The 20907-nt window shown below is 39.4% G+C and overlaps 1 protein-coding gene across 1 annotated transcript in view; it reads left to right on the top strand.

Moving 5' to 3' along the window:
• Window positions 1–20907, top strand: part of ogal (O-GlcNAcase like) — a 91960-nt gene that overhangs the window by 61042 nt on the left and 10011 nt on the right. Inside the window, exons 8-13 of the mRNA XM_048252315.1 lie at window positions 386–487; window positions 6451–6695; window positions 8951–9125; window positions 13423–13508; window positions 13665–13757; window positions 14196–14284. Coding sequence (XP_048108272.1) covers window positions 386–487; window positions 6451–6695; window positions 8951–9125; window positions 13423–13508; window positions 13665–13757; window positions 14196–14284 — 790 coding nt within the window. The remainder of the gene's footprint in view (window positions 1–385; window positions 488–6450; window positions 6696–8950; window positions 9126–13422; window positions 13509–13664; window positions 13758–14195; window positions 14285–20907) is intronic.

A 20907-nucleotide genomic window follows, 5' to 3' on the forward strand; every position in this document is an offset into this window, starting at 1 on the left:
GGATTTGGTCATAGAGGAAGTCTGTGCGCTCCAGTGCCCATCTAGTTAGCATATTAAATGAGTGGAATTGTAGGAGGTGAGAGGGTGGAGTGTGGTGCTTGTGTTTGTGTGCATAATTGTATGTTGATTGGGGTGTACAAAGAAAAGCTGCATTGATGCGTGCATGTCACAAGTTTCACACTGTTTTTTTTCTCTGTGTACACCATGTTCAGTGTGAATTACACAAGGCTTTGTACATCAGGAGATACAAGGATTTCTTTGCAAGTGAAAAATTACAATAAAAGTAAAAACATGGATTTCATATTTGAGTTAGGAAAATGAGAACCCAAGCTTTGTCTTCCTATCGTGAAAAATTAATTAACACAATATCATTGTTTCCTTGTAGGTGGAAAGAATACATTTTTCAAAGATTACATCCCACATGAGGCATTGCAGCTGGCACTCTCTGAGTGGCTGGTAGAGTTCAGTGTTCATGATCCACCAGGCGGTAAGACAAGCATAAATTCACAATACAATATCAGCAATATCACACATATAATAAAAGATAAGCTGATGCCAGATATCCCTAAAGTTTCATTTTTTTTATGGTTTTATAGTTATAGAATAATTCTCTTCTCTTTTGGATTACTTACTTTGCTCCATAAAAACTGAACTGAAAATAAAAAAACAGGATTAATCTTCACATTGATATTGCCATACTCATTTGGCAACTCCCCCCAGTTAAAACATGTCCACTAAAAGGGGACCAGAAAGTGGACCAAAACAAAAGGGACTCACATTATGAGTTCATTTGAGAAAGGACACGGATCTCTTTCTGGTGCACTTAATCTCTGTTGGGGCCTCAGTTTCCTTCCTGTTCACACTATACCTTCTCTGGGGGTCTCAGAATTTAGGTTACTGCTTTGGATTATGGGCTATGTAGTTGCTCATTTCCATTTATTGAGTTATTTTTAAAGGCCAGTTATGTCATGGATCCAAAATACTATGCATCCTGACAAAGTTCCTTTGGCCTTTAAAATTAAAATAGCCCCACATCATCACATACACTTCACCATACCTAGAGATTGGATTTTCAAGGATTTAATTGTTTCAGGGCTTTATGAACATCAGCAATAGAGAAGAGGCTAAGACTGAAAGTGTTTTCGGTAGTGGTAAAGGTGTCATTTACAGGCTCCAACACCATAGGGGCAATAACAAGAACCCAGATGAAATGCTCTTCAACATAATGATTCAACATTACTACTTTGTCAGATATATCCACACCTTTCTTAACCAAAGACAAAGGAAAACCTGTTGGTTTAGTAGATGCAGATAATGACTTAATAGTTTTCCAGAATTTTCTTGGGTCATTCAAATTATTGGTGGTTTCAGATAGATACAATTCTGCTTTAGCTTTTCTGAAGAGTGAAGTAAATCTGTTTCATAACTGTCGGAAAAAAAGCCAGTCAGAGTCAGTATCTGACCTCTTTGCTTTTGCCCAGGCCACATTTCTCTCGTGGAGCAAATTAGAAATCTCAGAAGTAAACCAGGGATTATCCCGTCCCTTAATTCTAAATTTACAATAGGTGCTTGTCTGTTCAGAATGTCAAGAAAACTGTTCTGAAAGAAAGTCAGGGCTATTTCCACATCATCAATCAGGGCAATTCTACTCCAGTCAAAATAAAATAAATCATGTAAAAATTAGATTATATTGGATTAAATTCAACTTTATTGTCATTGTGCAGAGTACAAGTACAGAGACAATGAAATGCAGTTTGTGTCTAAGCAGAAGTGCAAAAAAGCAGAAAAGTGCAATGTGATATAGAAAGTAGATAAACATGCATAAACAGGACAAAAGATATAGTGCAGTGTAGACAGTAGTGTACAGATGTTTTCAGAAGGTGGTTTAGAGTAGTATAAATTAAATATAAGTATGTGCAGTGTATTAGCAGTAACCTTAAAAGAGCAGAATACATATGGCTATGTAATATGAACAATGTATGAACAACATGTACAGATATGTGCAATGTAGAGGCAGTACCATTATAAAAGTAGTAAAAACAATATAGATATATGCAGTGTATTAACATAATATATTACAGAAAAAACTGAATAAATATGGATATTTAGTATGAACCATATAAACATATATGTACAGTATGTACAGCTATGTGCAGTGTGGTAACAGTACCATTGTAGTGCAGAAACAGTAACATTATAATAGTGTTCAATCAAGAATAAGTGTACAGTACGGTACAGTACAGTATGGCCGCGGTCAGGCTTCTGCTACAATACTGAATGAATGAATGGCTATAACCCTATTACCTCAACCTGTTCTTGCACTGAAATAGTTTTTTTTATTTGACCTTGTCTACATTTTACTTTACTCTCCTATTTGTCCATATTATTTATGCTGGTCTCAAGACCTTACTCTTGCACTGTTGCACTGTTGGACTAATGTTGGACTACTTTTTGCACCTTCACCATGACACTCACTCTCTTGAGCACCTTGCCATGCACACATAACTAAAGGACTATGGTTGGACTACTTTTTGCACCTTTACCATGACACTCACTCCCTTTAGCACCTTACCAGTCCCGGCCCTGTCACTACAAGCGTCTTATGCTTGATCACCCTCAAGCATTATTAGGGCCCGAGCACCGAAGGGCGCAAGGCCCTATTGCTATTGTAAGGATTATTATTAGGGCCCGAGCACCGGCGGTCTTGCGAGGCGAGGCCGGCGACGGAGACGGAGAGGTCACGGCCCTAATGTTTTTGAAAGGATTATTATTAGGGGCCCGAGCAATCACGGGCTTAAGGCCCTATTGTTTTGTAAGGATTATTATTATTATTAGGGCCCGAAAATCGGCCGGCAAGGCCCTATTGTTTTTGTAAGGATTATTATTATTATTATTATTGAGTATTATTATTGTTATTCTACTTTTTTGCTTTCCTGTTTTTGAGGTGGTTAACATGGTCGAAAACTCTTGAAATTTGGCGCACACGTCAGGTGTCACACATCGCAGTTAGGTACAAGAGCTTGACCCGGGCGTTGCCCAGGGACTCGCTAAAAGCCCCTTTAGGTGACTGATCCGTTGTTGGCAAATATTTTGAGGTGGTTAACATAATCGAAAAGTCTTGAAATTTGGCACACACATCAGGTGTCACACAAAGCAGCTAGGTAAAAAAGCTTGGCCCCCAATATGGCCCAGAGACTCGCTAGCGCCCCCTTACGCCCCCTTAGATGACTGATCCCGTGGTGGGCATATACTTTCAGCTACACACACCAAATTTGGTAGGTGTCTGTATCTCCCCAAGATGAACGACTTTCGTATGTACAATGCATTAGCCACGCCCAACAGAAAGTGAGGTATTTGGGATTTTGTGCAGACAAATATGAAATATGTGATGAATCATGATGCCAAAAGAGGTTCTTCCCATGGGTGAAAACGCATGAAATTTGACACACACATTAAGTGATACAGTGAATAGACAGGGATACAAGCTTGGCACCGGCCGTTATGATGATATCCAGACACCCAATGGGTCTGCCTGACATAGCGCCACCACCTGGCCAAGCAGGAAATGTGCCAGAAATGGACAATGCCTTAAGTGATTGATCTGAAACTTTATAAAATATCAGATATCATTATTGTGATGATATTCACATTCGTTATTCACAAGCCTAGCATAGCGCCACCATCTGGCCAAGCAGGAAATGTGCCAGAAATGCTCTATGCTTTGAATAAATGTGCTGAAACTTCTCATGTTAATAGATATTATGATTATGATGATATCCAGACACCCAATGGGCCTGCCTGGCATAGCGCCACCACCTGGCCAAGCAGGAAATGTGCCAGAAATGGAAAATGCCTTAAGTGATTGATCTGAAACTTTATAAAATATTGGATATCATTATTGTGATGATATTCACATGCGTAATTCACAGGCCTAGCATAGCGCCACCATCTGGCCAAGCAGGAAATGTGCCACAAATGCTCTATGCTTTGCATAAATGGTCTGAACCTTCTCATGTTAATAGATATTATAATTATGATGATATCCAGACACCCAATGGGCCTGCCTGGCATAGCGCCACCACCTGGTCAAGCAGGAAATGTGCCAGAAAATGGACAATGCCTTAACTACTTGATCTGAACGTGTACAAAAAATTTGGATATCATTATTGTGATGATATTCACATGTGTAATTTCCATGCCTAACATAGCGCCACCATCTGGCCAACCAAAAACTGTATCAGAAATGTTCTTTGCTTAAAATGAATTGTCTGAAATTTCTCAGGTTAATATATATATTATGATTATGATGACACCCAATGGGCCTGCCTTGCATTGCGCCCCCACCTGGCCAAGTAAGTAAATGTGGCAGAAAATAAAATACAAAAACAAATAGCACACGCATCAAATATGTACATTTCACAAACGCACCACGTTGGTGCTTTCTTGGATGACGACATGTCACGGGTTGCGGCCCGCAGGTGCTCGGGCCCGCCATTGCCGCTTGCGGCTATATTTAGGGCCCGAGCACCGAACGGCGCAAGGCCCTATTGTTTTTGTAAGGATTATTATTATTATTATTATTATTATTATTATTGTTATTCTACTTTTTTGCTTTCCTGTTTTTGAGGTGGTTAACATGGTCGAAAACTCTTGAAACACGTCAGGGGTCACGCATCGCAGTTAGGTACAAGAGCTTGACCCGGGCGTAAAGGGACTTCGCTAAGCCCCCCCAGGGTGACTGATCCCGTGGTTGGCAAAAATTTTGAGGTGGTTAACATAATCGAAAAGTCTTGAAATTTGGCACACATATCAGGTGTCACACAAAGCAGCTAGGTAAAAGCTTGGCCCCGGCATGGCCCAGAGACTTCGCTTCTGCCACTACTCTTTAGGTGACTGATCCCGGATGGGCATATACTTTCAGCTACACACACCAAATTTGGTAGGTGTCTGTATCTCCCCAAGATGAACGACTTTCGTATGGACAATGCATTAGCCACGCCCAACAGTAAGTGAGGTATTTGGGATTTTGTGCAGACTAATATGTGATGAAATATGTGCTGAATCGTGATCCCAAAAGAGGTCCTTCCCATGAGTGAAAACGCATGAAATTTGGCACACACATCAAGTGATACAGTGCATAGACAGGGACAAAAGCTTGGCACCGGGCGTTGCCCAGGAACTCCATAGCGCCCCCTTTTGTCACTGTGACTTGTGGTTGGCATATAGTTTTAGATACACACACCAAATTTGGTGGGTGTATGTAAATCCCAAAACCAAACAACTTTTGTATTAACATGCCATTAGCCACGCCCACAGGAAGTGAGGTAATTGAGATTTTGTGCGTTGTGGACATGATCAATTTTAACGTACTCCTCCTAGACGGTTGATCCGATTCATGTCAAAGTTGGTATACATGACGCCGAGATGTTCCTGATTATAAATTGTGAAGCTTTTTTTTTATATGTTGTAATTTGAAGAAATGGCGAAATTATTCATTTTAATGCCCTTCCACATAAACAATACATGTGTCATAATTCACTATGCATGGCTTGAAATTTTTTAAATTTCACAGGTCATTGAAAACCATGTCAACGATAATATTCACATGCCCATAATGCATGTTTGGCATAGCGCCACCAACTGGCAACAGAAAGAATGACAATTATGCTGATTTCACATGATCAATTTGAACATACTCCTCCTAGACGGTTTGTCAGATTCATTTGAAATTTGGCAAACATTATGCCAAGATGTCGCTGATGTTAAATTGTGAAGGGATTTTTGAATGTTGTAATATATTTGATATGATTTTAATATCTCACCACATAAACAGGAAATGTGTCATTATAAACAGTGCATTGAATGAATGCTCTGAAACTTCTCAGGTTAGTAGATATCATGATTATGATGATATCCAGACACCCAATGGGCCTCTCTGGCATAGCGCTACCACCTGGTCAAGCAGGAAATGTGCCAGAAATGGACAATGCCTTAAGTGATTGATCTGAAAGTGTACAAACATATTTTATTTTGACTGGATCATTATTGTGGTGATATTCACATGTGTAATTTCAATGCCTAACATAGCGCCACCATCTGGCCAACCAAAAAGTGTATCAGAAATGTTCTTTGCTTAAAATGAATGGTCTGAAATTTCTCAGGTTAATATATATTATGATTATGATGACACCCAATGGGCCTGCCTTGCATTACGCCCCACCTGGCCAAGCGAGTAAATGTGGCAGAAAATAAAATACAAAAGCAAATAGCCCACGCATCAAATATGTACATTTCACAAACGCACCACGTCGTTGCTTTGTTGGATTCCGACATGTCACTGGTTGCGGCCCGCAGGTGCTCGGGCCCGCCATTGCCACTTGCGGCTATATTTTGATTTTTGTCTTTTCATAGTAGATTAACTTGTTGACTTGTTCTGTTCCTAATTGGTAGGCTCTCGGTCACTCCAAGGGGGCCAGTCTAAGAGGGAATATTCTGAGGAGGTGCCAATGCAAACAGATGCATTTTATGTCCCTGGTCCAAGAGAGAAGTTTCTCTTCACAGCTGAACCCTTAACCTTGGATGACCTCATACTGTTGTCGGACCTCTTCTACTTACCATATCAGCATGGCCCAACAGCACTTAACATGCTTCAGGAGCTGCACTGGCTGAAATGCAACAGCAATCCAATGAGGAAGGTATGTGTTACCTGTAAAACAGGTCATACAGGTAATTTATACATTATATCATTACATCAGTATTTGTTTGAAGTTTGACAGCCGTTGACACAGGGGCAAGTTTACAACTGTGTTTTTTTCTGTTCACTGCAGTCTGAAAATGTCTGGGAGATGATGTCAGTTTTGGCAATGAAATGTTGTCCTAGTCTGGAATGACAAGATTTTTTTTTCAAATTCCAGCTTATTTTATTTGTTATTCTGTTTTTTTCCCTTCAGATTTATTTTTAGCTGTTTATGTGTTATTGTTTTCTTTCTTTTTTTTTTTTCTAACCAGAATTCCTTATAGAATTGCTGATATATTCAGCATAACCAAAAATGCACAACTCTTAGGGCAAAAATAATAGTTAAATTAATTAAATTTCGTTTTGAGACAGTCAGATTCACTCATAGGTAGCCTATCTGCCTTAATGCACGGTTGTAAGTTTAATTTAAAAATCACATTGGAGGAAGAAGAGTAGATGTCAATCTGTTTGACATCTACTAGTCAATTGCGCTTCCACTGTTACTGTCACACTTGTTGCGCTTTCGTTTTGAGACACAGTCAGATGCACTCATAGACAATAGCCAAATCTCTTTGTAAGTTTAATATGGTTTTTAGTCAATTGAGTGTTTCTTTTTCAACAATGTTGGCTTATCAGAAGCTACTTGTTTAGACATGCTTTCTCACGCATCTAGGATCAGCAAACCAAAGCAAATCAAGATATGGTTACTAGCAAACATGCCTAACATTGTCATTTGGCCACAGTTTAGGCAGAGACCTTACTACACTTGCTGTTTTAAACTAAAAATGGCAAAAAAGTAGAAAAAACATTTATTTAAAATGTCAACAAAATAACAGCAAATTCACTGCAAATCCATGTTTATAAGATTATTCTGTTTTCATGTCTAAATTCCATGATTCCATCCGTGGTTTCTGCATCACAGAAATCATAGGGCCCTACATCATACTATTGAAATATGTTGAAATATTTGGTAACATTTTACTTGACGGGTGAGTCCATAACACATTCATAGCAGCTGTCATAAACTGCACATAAAGCATTCATGACTGTTTCATGAGACATGACTCAACATTCATACCAAAACTTTCATGAATGTGGAAGACAGACTGACGACAACTTGTCAAAATAAAAGTCCAACATCGTATTTGTGTAACCTGGATACCATTAATTTAATCTCTCCAGCCTTTGTAAATATTTCATGAATATCTTATAAGTCTACATCGAATGTCACTTTACTATACAAGTTGTGAAGTATTCGTAATCACTGAGTTTAACACTGGGAGGTAAACTAGCCTACATTCAGCTGACCCGTATTTGTGTATCCTGGAATGGTTGGACATTCCCAGTAGCAAAAGATAAGAAATCATCTGCAAAGGTTACATCATAAAACAAATACATTTTTATGAAACAAAAATAATTTGCTTGACCATGTTCTTCTTTTTGGCACTAGAGTAGCCCATTGACTCAGATGTGATGTGATCAGGTAAGAGATTTGGACCAAAAAACGGCAATGCTGCTTTGGGACTTTGGACTTTTATTTTGACAAGTTCTTGTCGTTCTGTCTTCCACATTTATGAAAGGTTTGGTATGAATGTTGAGTCATGTCTCATGAAACAGTCATGAATGCTTTATGTGCAGTTTATGACAGCTGCTATGAATGTGTTATGAACTCACCTGTCAAGTAAAGTGTTACCAAATATTCAAAGTGTTCTCTGAAAAGGACATAGATCTATTTTTAATGCAGTGCCATCTGAGGCCCCGAATATCATAACCATGCAATATTGTCTTTCAGCCCTGTCTCTGGATTCTCTGAGTAGGCTATTCTAATGATATTATGTAGTATTGATAATGGAATCCCCACATTCTTTACAATTTCACATTGAGGAGCATTATTGTTATATCCTATTGTTATATATTGTTCTTGTGTTTTCTTTCACATTACACAACTTTTCCATTTTTTTTTGAGATTTTGTTGCTGGTATATATTTTTAATGAAATAGTAAAATTAGTCAGTTTCAACACTACATATGTAGTCTGTGTCCTTTTGCAAGTAAATATGGGTCTACGAAATTGGAAGATTATCACATTCTGTTTTTATTTACATTTTACACAGTGTCCCAACATATCTTGGACGCTGTGTAAAATGGGTTGAGGGTTGTGTGAAATGTTGAGGTTGTGAGATAACTTTGAGATAACTTTTCTCTGGATCTGAAGGACACTGAATGGTGTGCCAGAGCGGAACAATTTGACAAGATGTGCGAGGCAGTGGTCCAGATGTTTAACCGGCTTTCAAATGTCTCCAACCGGCAAATCCTGTATGACCTTTACAACTACATCTGTGATATCAAGAGTGGTGTGACTATGGCCAGGGACTTTGTCAAAACTATAGGTTGGTTATGTTTTCAATATATCTTCTTGTTTCATCTTGTTAAAGGTAAAGTCAGCGATTTTACGTGATTTCAAGTCCATAAAATTATTTGCCACATTTAGCAATCATCTCATGACCCGTTAGCTGCCCATTCCATAAATACAGTGTAAAAAAACCTGGTCTCTGTAGGCAGCCTGGACTCTGGAAACTGGAAACAAAGTCAGGGGCAGCCTGTCCCCTAAACAAAAACAAAACCCTGCAGGGAGTTTCACTGCGACTACTGTAGGGAGGGATGAGCTACCTCCCGGGTGTGTTTTGTTTGGTCCTTGGTTAAACTATAATGTTGGTTTGGAAAAAAGCGTCTACTAATAAATTGAAGATAAACATAAACAAACGTGACATCCTGCACAATCGCTGACTGCACCTTTAAGCTTCTTAGAAATCTTGGGCTGTATTTTGGGCTCCAGCGCATGGCGTAAAGCTCGTTATTCACCCGCGCAAAGCTTAATTCGCTATTTTGCACGTTTATTTTTTAAACATTGCGCCCAGGGGTGTGGCAATTAACAACCTAGGGAGGGCACTAGCGCGTTGTCTAAAAATCGCTATCATACACCACCTTAACCTGGTCAGAAGTCAATGGCGAGTTGTTCATATGCTATTTTAAGAGCGCATGTCAACAGTCATATTGGCAGGTGCACGCACCATCCTTCTATCATTCATGAACGCACACCAGCGCCGCGTCCATGCAAAGCATTACAAATTGCCGCGATTACAATGGGAAACATAATTAGAATAAAGATATTACGAAATACTGTACATCTCATGATGAGTAGTTATTCACCATCATGTGCAAATTGGTAATGACGGTTAAAAGTGATTAGGGGAGAGGCGAGAGACACGTATGGAGCACAGCTGAAGACGCACTGTCACGAGCCTCCTTCAAATGCGCCGTTGAATGCCAAAATACCGATGCATTTATTTGACATATCGCGCGTTGAGCCGTTAAAGGGAATGACATATGTCATTCTCATTGGTTTAAAATGATGTTACGCCCCAAACACACCCATATGACTGATTAAAAGACCTAGGAACACCTTGTTACGCCATGCGCTGTTTTGATAACAAAACCCCTCCCAATGTGAACTGGACATTCTACTAAATTTGACTTTTTAAAAATTAGACTTTTGACGAGTGACGATGCACTTTAGAATGTCATGATAGGGCCCATAATGTTAAAATGTAACCAAATTTCACAAGTGGTTTTACACTTTACTAGACTATGGCATATTCTTTCTGCACCTGCATGCACAGACCTGTATTGTCTTTGTTGTACAGTTCGGTACACAAGTTTTTTACCCCCTCCCCCACCTCCACCCAACATTCCAAATCATATGCACCATATTGCTATATAGCATAGTTAATATTATACACCATTTGAAAGCTTGGACTCTTGGGAATCCATACATGACAACCTTTTTCATGTACAATATGTAAAAAGTCAAGTCACCAAATGCGGAGGAGGTGGAAGGGGGCATTTTTGATTAAATTTAATTGAGACATTTTTGCTTTACATTTACAAATTAATCTTACTATGTCTCAATACAATTTAATCAAAAATGCCCCCGTCCACCTCCTCCGCATTTTGTGTTTCCCTACCTTCTAGCTGCAGTGTATATCAATAAGTAGCTGCAGCATATTGGGTCTTGAAATATCCACAAGAATCCATAGAAATAGAATGTTGTTTTATCCAATATAAGTTGTGCAGATGTATACTAAAAAAGGTAACACTTCACTTGACGGGTGAGTTCATAGCCCATTCATAGCAGCTGTCATAAACTGCACATAAAGCATTCATGAATGTGGAAGACAGAACGACGACAACTTGTCAAAATAAAAGTCTAACATCGTATTTGTGTATCTTTGTAAATATTTCATGAATATCTTATGAAGTCTACATCGAATGTCACTTTACTATACAAGTTGTGAAGTATTTGTAATCACTGAGTTTAACACTGAGAGGTAGTCCTAAACTAGCCAACATTCAGCTGACCCGTATTTGTGTAACCTGGAACGGTTGGACACTCAGTAACAAAAGATGAGAAATCATCTGCAAAGGTTACATCATAAAACAAATATATTTTTATGAAACAAAAATTATTTGCTTGACCATGTTCTGTCTTTTTGGCTCTGGAGTAGCCCATTGACTGAGATGTGACATGATCAGGTTTGGACCAAAAACAGCAATGCTGCTTTGCGACTTTGGACTTTTATTTTGACAAGCTCTCGTCGTTCCACATTATGAAAGGTTCGGTATGAATGTTGAGTCATGTCTCATGAAACAGTCATGAATGCTTTATGTGCAGTTTATGACAGCTGCTATGAATGTGTTATGAACTCACCCGTCAAGTAAAGTGTTACCCTAACAAATAGCAAAAATAGAGACTTTTGTGTAATTATTCCATATTTTGTGTAGTCATTCTATATCAGAACCCCTGACATTCAATCAAAATACCCATAATAAAACTTCAGAGTGTTAAGTTTAATTTGAGACCAGTAAGTAACAGTAAGCCTTTTATCGTTAAAATGCATTTTGCTAAATACATGGACATATCGTATAAACTACTCATCTTTTCTTCTATATTGATGTACTTTTACGCACAACTTCACAAGACCTGATGCTAGGGCTCAGTTGTGTTTCTCAAGTGACTTAGAGGGCTGAAATGTGATCAGTTCATAAATGTTTGTAACCCGGTAGAAAGAAAAAACAATATTCTAGCCTCTGTAACTCTGTAATGTAAATTTTCTGATTGTTTCCTAAGAAACTACAGGGTCTTAGCTTTCTAAAAAGGTCAAGCATTTGATGGTACCATTTACATTGAGAGCCTACACATACAGTAGTTATTAGCATCAAGTTTGTATTGGGGGCCAAGCAGCGAAGCTGCGAAGGCACCCTTAGTGTTTCTACCTTTTCCTATTATTATGGAACTTTCTTCCGCAATGATATCCACTGATTTAGGTTATGTCTCAAACCGCCTACTTGCACACTTCAAATACTTATTTTAATTATATAGAGCAGAAAGCGCAAAATCTCCCATGGATGACACCCTAATTACGGTCAAAAAGTTCAGTGTGGAAGAGCAGAAGAACTGAAGAGCATCTGCACCAAGCACACGGTTCAAGAGTGAATTGCATGGATTTAATGCCAACTTTGACCCATTGGTGGCGCTAGACTGCCTGTGGTTCAGACTAAAGTTTAGTTCAGACTAAAACTTTTGCGGAACCCATTGCGGAAGAAAGTTCCGCAATGGGTCATTTACTGTGTGCTCTCAACTTTATATTTAGTTAAAGCTTCTCCCAAATGCATAAACTTAAATCTAATGTCCCATTTGGAAATATGTGACCCTGCAAGGCGAAACCAGTCGCTTTGCGCACGGTGCTATTTTATGAAAATCCACAATAAACAAACGGACGGGTTAAAATTTCACGTTTTCGAAAGTCGACAGTATACAGTCTACACTTTCATATTGTGAATAAATTTCATGAAAAAACATACATTTTGACTGTTAAACCCTGACTTGATTTAGGTGAAGATTCAACACATTTACAGTCATTCACTTCGTGTCCACGCCACTACAAGGTTTCACGATAGAGGTAAAATTTACTCAATGTGTCAGCTCTCTAACGTTCTTGGCAGATGCAACCGAATATGAATGTGAAAGACTTGCCTTGCAGGGTACGAACAGTCAAAAGTACGAACTTTTAGAAATATCCTGCTGTCATTTTAGGGACCAGGAGAAGTTTTCCATTGACATAGCGCATTTTAAAAGTATATACAATCTGTGTACACAGAACTTCCTCTCCCCTTACTTCCACCGAAATACATTAATTATATTCTATAGTGACACCTTATGACCGTCCCAGGCATATACAGTCTATTGTCCCAGGTATTAACTAGGGGGCAGAAAAAGACATTCACTGCATGGTTGATGAAACTGCACATAGTCAGTCATCCGCTTCAAAAAGTCACGCTACCGTAAGGCTAATAATAACTGTGTCCTCACACTATCGCACATAACAATTTACTTAAAAAGGTGATTTTCTCCTCTTCTGGCGTATCGTGACGGGAGAACCATGCCAACTTTGGATGCGGTTATCTTAGCGATACTTTTTGCAGTACCATCGATATACATATCATTGGAAAGCTTAGTTTATGGTCGTTCATGTGAGCACAATTTAAAAATAAATTTTACCAAAGCGACTGATTTCGCCTTGCAGGGTCACATATGCAGTATGATAACTGTATTTCATAATACAACAGGTGGACAGACAACACTCTCAGCTCAGCAAAAGAATGATGATCCTGAGCCCTGGGGCTTCAGAGGAGGGCTATCAGGAGAGTTTCAGGTAACACTCATACTATTGCTTGAATTTCCCCTGGGGATCAATAAAGTATCTATCTATCTATCTATCTATCTATCTATCTATCTATCAAAACTCAAAATGAGAAATAAGTACAGTAAGTGGATTAAAACAAAAGATTTATGTTTTATATGTCTACAGAGGATGCTGCCCAATCATGGGTATAAGGATGTCTTTTACCAGTACTCCAGGCCGACAGCCTATATCATTCGGCCTTATACTCAAAGTGATCAGGTTTGTAGAATCTTCATAGGCCTAATTGGAGTGACTAAGTTTGTGAACTGTGTACCATCAAAAGGATCAGAGGCTGTACTCTGATACATTGTAAGACAGAAAAAAACTATTAGGAGCAGATGTTAGAAATATTTTGGTCTTAGAAAAATATAAAAGTATGATATTTCTGCCAGTTAGTACATATAATAAGGTTTATTTTCAGAAACCTACTTCTGTTCTGCTCCGTTGCTTGATGAAACACTGAAAACATTTTGTCGCCCCCGCAAGGCTATAGATTCCAGTGATTTTAGAACACCTAAGAGGCATTATTAGGCATAACACGGACAAAAAGGAGAATACACTTTCTACTACATGTTTGAATCAAAAATTCTTGCACATTGGCCTAATTTTAATATGCTTTCATCACTGTGCCATTCCACTATGAACATCCTTGTACAGTCAGCCGTACAGCAGATCTTTCAAGAAGTGATGTGTGAGGAAACTCATGGATTTCCAGCTACCAAGGGGGCCATGTTACTGAGTGACAGGTGAGATGATCCTTTAATTGTGCTGCCAGCAGTTCCCAGCGATGAAAAACAACTATTTGAGTAATATGAATAGTCAGTAGTGTCAAGGCACATTTGAATGAATACCTGATGCCCATGATAGCAACTACAGCTACTACTAGAGTTTTGCTCTGAAACTAGCAAACTACCAAGAAACATTAAAAAACCTTGTAAACACCAGCAACAGCGCAGTTGATGCATATATATATGCTAATAGCAGTCTCTTTGTATTTTTGAAGACGTAATGCTGTGAAGGTTTTTCCTACATTTTGGCAGGGTTTACATGGGAACAGCATGTTCACTTTATTCTAAAGTAATTTGAAGATGATAACAAAAGTAATTGCTCTTAAAAACATATCACTTTATAAAATATAAAGGTGTTTACATGGTTCTTTTCATCACTACAGTGGGCATCGCTTTCAAATGACCACTTAATTCACAAGATACGCCGGGCGCGAAGCTGCGTGAAGCTTTAGTACCACTTTCAGCCACTGTGCGTCGCTCTGCCACTGTACATCACTCTGCCTGCCGTCCCTTCCATAATTGTTGCCGAGAGTAATCCCAGCCTACGAATTCAATAACAAAATAAATCATGCATAATTAAACATTACCTCGATTTAGGCTACTTGGGTATGGCTTAAGGCTTGACTACACGAAAATCGAAATCGAAATTTGCTGTCTACATTATTGTCAGTGTTGGGGTTAACGCAAACAACGCAAATCAAAACAGTGGTGTGATAATTGAGCCAGTAGAGAAATAACTGTTCAGAATTAATCTGTAGCCTTGGGTAGGCTTCTGCAGAAAACAATGTTGTTGCCGATTTAATACTATCTGGCGGCGTTTTTAACAGGCTACGAATAGAGGCTTAGACAACTATGACCCACGCTTTGGTTTCAGAAATTAATTTGCCCTACTTCTTGACTGCAATGTAGTCAATTGACTGCTTGACATGTCATTTTTATTTTTCTGTACAATAAACAATTACATCTGCTTTATGCCGCAGAATTACATTCATATTTGGCTGACTGTAGACGCCACTTCCCTCCCCCATATTCCAAGATTAAGATAGTATGAAGTGCTTTTGTATAGGCTACTATCATAAAAAAAAAATAGTTAAAACGCGAATAGCTATTTGCAATTTGACAAAACACTGGTCCTCATTTTGCTAATGCGAGGGACGATATGAGCCTGTTGCATTTAGTTAGATGTCCGAAGTCACGATAATGTTTGAAAACCACTGGCTCGTAATCACAATAATTTAACACACGACAGTTGGATAACCTACTTCATTTTTGTGAGTAGCATAGAGATCGTTAAAAAATAATAAAGTATGGCTCTCCGCTTGGGACATCGAAAACTTATATTTTTAATAGACTACCGTCGAAGATGCTGACTTGCAAAAGCCTCGGGATAACACGTTATCTCCACTATCATCAGTCATGCCCCTTGATCAAAGTGGGGAATGAAATAAAAGTTTGAGAACCACTGGCTTAACAAGTTACCTACAGTCCAGAACATAGAATCTGTTGCAATATTCTGATGATCGGCGATGATATCGGCAAATGTTTGTTTTCCAAAGTAAGAATTTCACTTCACCATGCACCTTCGACAATACCTGGCCTACCTGGTATCATTACAAACATTATTCTGTGTCCTAAAACTGGCATATTTTATGGCATTGTGTCATGTAAGTTCGTTGCAAAATCTAGAGAAATGTGTGAGGTGGTCAGCGGGGGACAATTGAGACACACATTGGATTGTGTTATTACTTGAACATTCCACACTATCCACAGCTGTGGTAGGCCTATCAGGGGCAGGAGGATTTATGTCAGCGCAGGCTTTATATAAAATTCTTCAACAGAAGGCCTCGAATGTTGTCTTGTTTGTGGAGCGCTTTGCTTCGCTTCTGTAATTTCGGCTTCATTGAAAATGAGGGCTTCCCTCAATGACCCTCCGAGAATAAATAAAGGTTGAATGAATGAATGAATGAATGCAGGATTGCCCAAAATAAAGGCATGTGGTTTGGCGAGCCTACAGTAAATAACAGACCCGCCCAGAATGTGCGTTATGATGCTTTTTTTTGAGCAAGATGTTTTTGGTACCCTATGCACACTGCATGTTCTTAAATAACAATGATCATCAGTAATATTCGACCATTAATTTGGGTAAATGGGCAAGCGTGACCACCTTGATTGGCTGATGATTGTAACGTGGGCATGATTCCAAACACCTCCCTTACGATGATGAGTGACAGGTCTCAGAATGCGCGCTACACAAGGGCGGGAAGATGATGAATAACTGGGGCCGTAGGCTATTCACAAAGGCTTTTATCTTACTACTAGGAGTAGGCTACTCCTAAATCGCACTTAAAGATTTTAGATTGGAGTTTTCTCTTAAAGTTATTCACAAAGCCTTTCAGACAACTCCTAAACTAGGAGTGAGTCTTAGTGGGCTATGGATGACGCCATTACTCATGCACGAGCTTGACTGAAGTGACCACCTTGATTGGCTGGACGATTGTAACGCTGGAATTCCAAACACCTCTCTTCAGATGATGACTGACAGGTGACAGGTCGGAGAATGCGTGCGCTACACAAGTAGTGCGAAGGACGGAAGATTATTAATAACTGAATAAAAAGGCCTAGCCTAAATGAATAAAGAGTAAGGCAAAACAAATAGCTAGTAGTCTAATGAAACATAGGCCTATGGATTGATGCAGTAGCCTACCTTTGCAACATTATTAAATGAATCTGTCACCATATCCCTAGGCTAATGCTTGCAAAGAGGAGAACATTTTAATTTGATTCACAATGAAACGTTACATTTCATTTACATGTTAACAATGAGTAGTTTGTGTTGTTGGTGGCGTTATTGCATCCCTTTTATGAATGCAAAATTGTTCCCTCGCGATTGGAAGCTCCTGTTGCGCATAGGCTATTTCAAAACATCGCAACGTAAAATGCCACAAAAAAACTGTTTATGAATAGGTCTTAGTGAGTTAGGAGTCCTCTCGTCTTAAGCTGTCCCAGACTTAGGTGCTACTTTTAGGTCTAAAATGCTTAAGTGAATTACTTTTTTGTGAAAAAATTAGGAGTCCTAAAGTTAGGAGTGACACTTCATTATTTTTTAGGAGTTGCTCCTAAATTCGCCAGTTAGGAGCTACTTTTAGCCTTAAAATTCTTTGTGAATATGGCCCCTGAATAAAAAGGCCTAGCCTAAATGAATCAAGGCAAAACATGGCCTAGTAGCCCAATGAAACATACGGATTGATGTAGTATCTTTGTAACATTATTAAATTATTCTGTTACTATGCCTACGTTTGCAAAAGAGAACATTTTAATTTGATTCACAATAATGTTACATTTAATTTACATGTTGACAATGATTAGCCTAGTTTTGGTTGTTGTTGGCGGCGTTATTGCATGTTAGTTATGCCTACAATGCAAAATTGCTTCCTCACATTGGAAGCTCCTGTAGCTGCATAGGATTTCAAACCGCAGGTTTGTGAATAGGTCTGTGAGTAAGGAGTCCTCTTGACTTCTTTTAAGCTGTCAGAGGTGGGAAGGTGTGATTTTTTTTTGGGGAAGGGCCGGATTAACTGGGCACAATTGTCTGATGGCCCCCCTTCCCCAGCCAACGTGAATCGGGTGGTTAGTTAATAGGCCTATCGTGAAGATTTTTCCTGCCATCTAAGGCACGAAGGCATCTGTGAGGCCAAGCCTCACCAAGTAGCTCATTTGTTTACAACTAACATTCTATTTAATTAAACTGCTTTATAGGCTATGCGAAAATAGTTTTCAACATTTTGAATATTAGTGTCGGGTGAATTGAAATGTTCTCAAAGTAGCCTTATGGCTACTTTATGCCCGGCCAAGCAATATAACCATACAAACGGCTTCCTGCACTCATTGTTTCAAAAGGAGTAATTTTGACTTTGTCAGAACTGACGAGCTGTGGACGGCACGGCACGGTATGCCCAATGAAAATAAATTAACGCAACACAACACAACACAGACCCCGCTTCTCTCGCGTCAGTCACTGACATGAACGAAACACAGAACCCGCTTCTCTCACGGCAGTCACTGACAGTAACCTAGAATAAATGCATGGGGAAAAACACTTCCCAATGACAAAGACATCATAAAACACTGAAAGTTAATATTTTGTCACTAGCAACATTCATCTGTCCTTTGTCAAATGTATTATGTTCCAAATACCCTATGCGTAATTCTGCTTCATAAAGTTGAACAAATACATTTGCTTATTTCACAGAAAAATATAAATAGCCAGTCTACAGTGCAGAGTTGGTAAGTTATGGTAGGCCAACTTGCAGTGAACATACAAACAGGGGAAATTATTTCTCTTGCAGCTGAGTAGCCTCAGGTGCGCACGCGTGGACATAAGGCCGAACATGCAAGCCAATGAATCGTGCTCTCTCACGACAATCGCTACGTTAAACTTAAATAACTTAAAACTTAAACTCTAAGTTCGGCCTTCAAGCAAAAAAACGATGATTTGAAGACATCTGTTTTGTTGGAAGGGCAAGGGGTAGCAACAGGGCAACACAGAGACAGGCCCGATGGCAGGGCTGTTATGAGAGTATTAAAATATGGGATATTCTACGGGAAAACATTAAAACGGCAAGACAGCGGGGAAAGTTAAAATACGTGATAAACACGGAAAAAGTTGGCATGCATTGTTTCGGTCCCCGTGCACAGGGATTATTTGTCATACTATTAATCACATATGATTATTTGTGAAATTGTGCAAACAGGCGCAACACATTTGAAAAGGAAGGACTGGTAGCATGCAAGCTCACGGGAAAGATTGATTTAAGAACGTTCACAAAGTATCACAAAGTGTGTGGCTGTGGCGCGGGCGGAAGACAATTGGCAGGGGAGGGTCATGTCTTTTTTAACAATTCTGTCGGAGGGTCATTGAACAATTTCTAGCAGGCAAGAGAGGGTCATGCAACATCCAACTGAAGCACTCAAAATTCCTCCGGTGGCCCCTTCAATAAATAACGATCAGTCCCTAGATTGCTGCTGGGCTATATGTCTTGGTTCTGTTAACATCTCATTGTCAAACGCATGGCCTATCTCACGGTTGCATCCATTACAAACAAACATGCAATGTGAACGTCTGGGATTGGGGAGAGCACTAAATGCTCTACTGAATAAACACGAAGTCAAACCTTTAAATGAAAAACACTCTTTAATAATCAAAAAAAATAAACCGCTAATGAAGTAAACTTGTGACCATCAAAAATCGCTTATCGCTTGTAACTCAGTGATACCAGGACGTAACAGGAAGGCATTTGGCTGAGCAACGGAGGTTAATATGCTCCATGTTTTGTCCAAATGGTGACTGTCTATCATCGCGCACTTTTCGAGAAAACCGAATGTTTCATTCGTCCCTGTTTCAATCGTCCCCGTTGTACCTACTCAAAACGCAGATAGAACCTTATTATTCTAAGGTAGCGAAATAGCGTTCAGCATGATTCATGCCCAATTAATTCCCCCTGTTAAAGTGTTCTCCTTTGTAGTTTGGTTTCGTGATAGCCTATGATAAACGGCTTATGGCCAAATATGTGAAAACGTTAAAATACAGTAGGCTTATAAACCCGAAAAAGTTGACAGTGATTTTTCATAATCACTTTGGAGGGTCATAGAAATATGTATTGCTGGCGAGGGAGGGTCACGTCTTTTTGGACTAATGCTCCCAAAACTCCTCCGGTAGCCCCTTAAATAAATAACGAACAGTCCCTAATGAAGTAAACTTGACCATCAAAAATCGTTTATCGCCTGTAACTCCGTGATAACAGGACGTAACAGGAAGGCATTTGGCTGAGCAACCGAGGTTAATACTCTATATTTTGTCCAAATGATGTCTGTATATCATCGTTGCACTCGGAGAAAACCAGAATGTTTAATTTGTCCTGCGTCTCTACGGCTGCAAACGGGATTCACTCGCAGTTAACCAAATATTTCTTTATTAGGGCAGGGCAGGCATATTTCTGGCTATTAGCCTACATTATTTCTAAACCAGTCTGCTAAAGTCTGTACTGTAGTCAGTCTGCTAAAGTCTGTACAGTAGTCTTTTTACGAGACACCCTGCTCACTTGAGCCATCTACCGGCTGTTTGGGTTGTTGCAGCTTCTCACTGGAAAAATACAAATTAAAGTCGCGTGATCCCACGCGCGGACCGCGAGTGAAGCTGGCCAAGTCGAAGCACTGCCCACTGTATATGGTTCCATATGTAGCATGGCAGGAAATTAGTTTGCCGACTATACCATGATAGGAATTTCACCCAAAGAAATAGTTCTCCGATCAGTGACTTTAACCAATAAGGCACTGAGGTTCATTTACTTCAACAGCAGGAGACATGGTTCCATTCAGGTTTTTATTAATATAATATAAAAATACAGGCACATTAACACCATACATATACATGCACACACACACACACACACACACACACACACACACACACAGTACACAACCTGTAGAGCTGAGGCTTAGAGGGAGGCCATTGGGTCCAGGCAATGAGCATCCAGAGGATCATCCAATCAAATGTGCTTAATCCCCCCCACACATACTGTACA

The sequence above is a fragment of the Alosa alosa genome, chromosome 9 (assembly GCF_017589495.1).
Source record: "Alosa alosa isolate M-15738 ecotype Scorff River chromosome 9, AALO_Geno_1.1, whole genome shotgun sequence".
Taxonomy (NCBI): Eukaryota; Metazoa; Chordata; class Actinopteri; order Clupeiformes; family Clupeidae; genus Alosa; species Alosa alosa.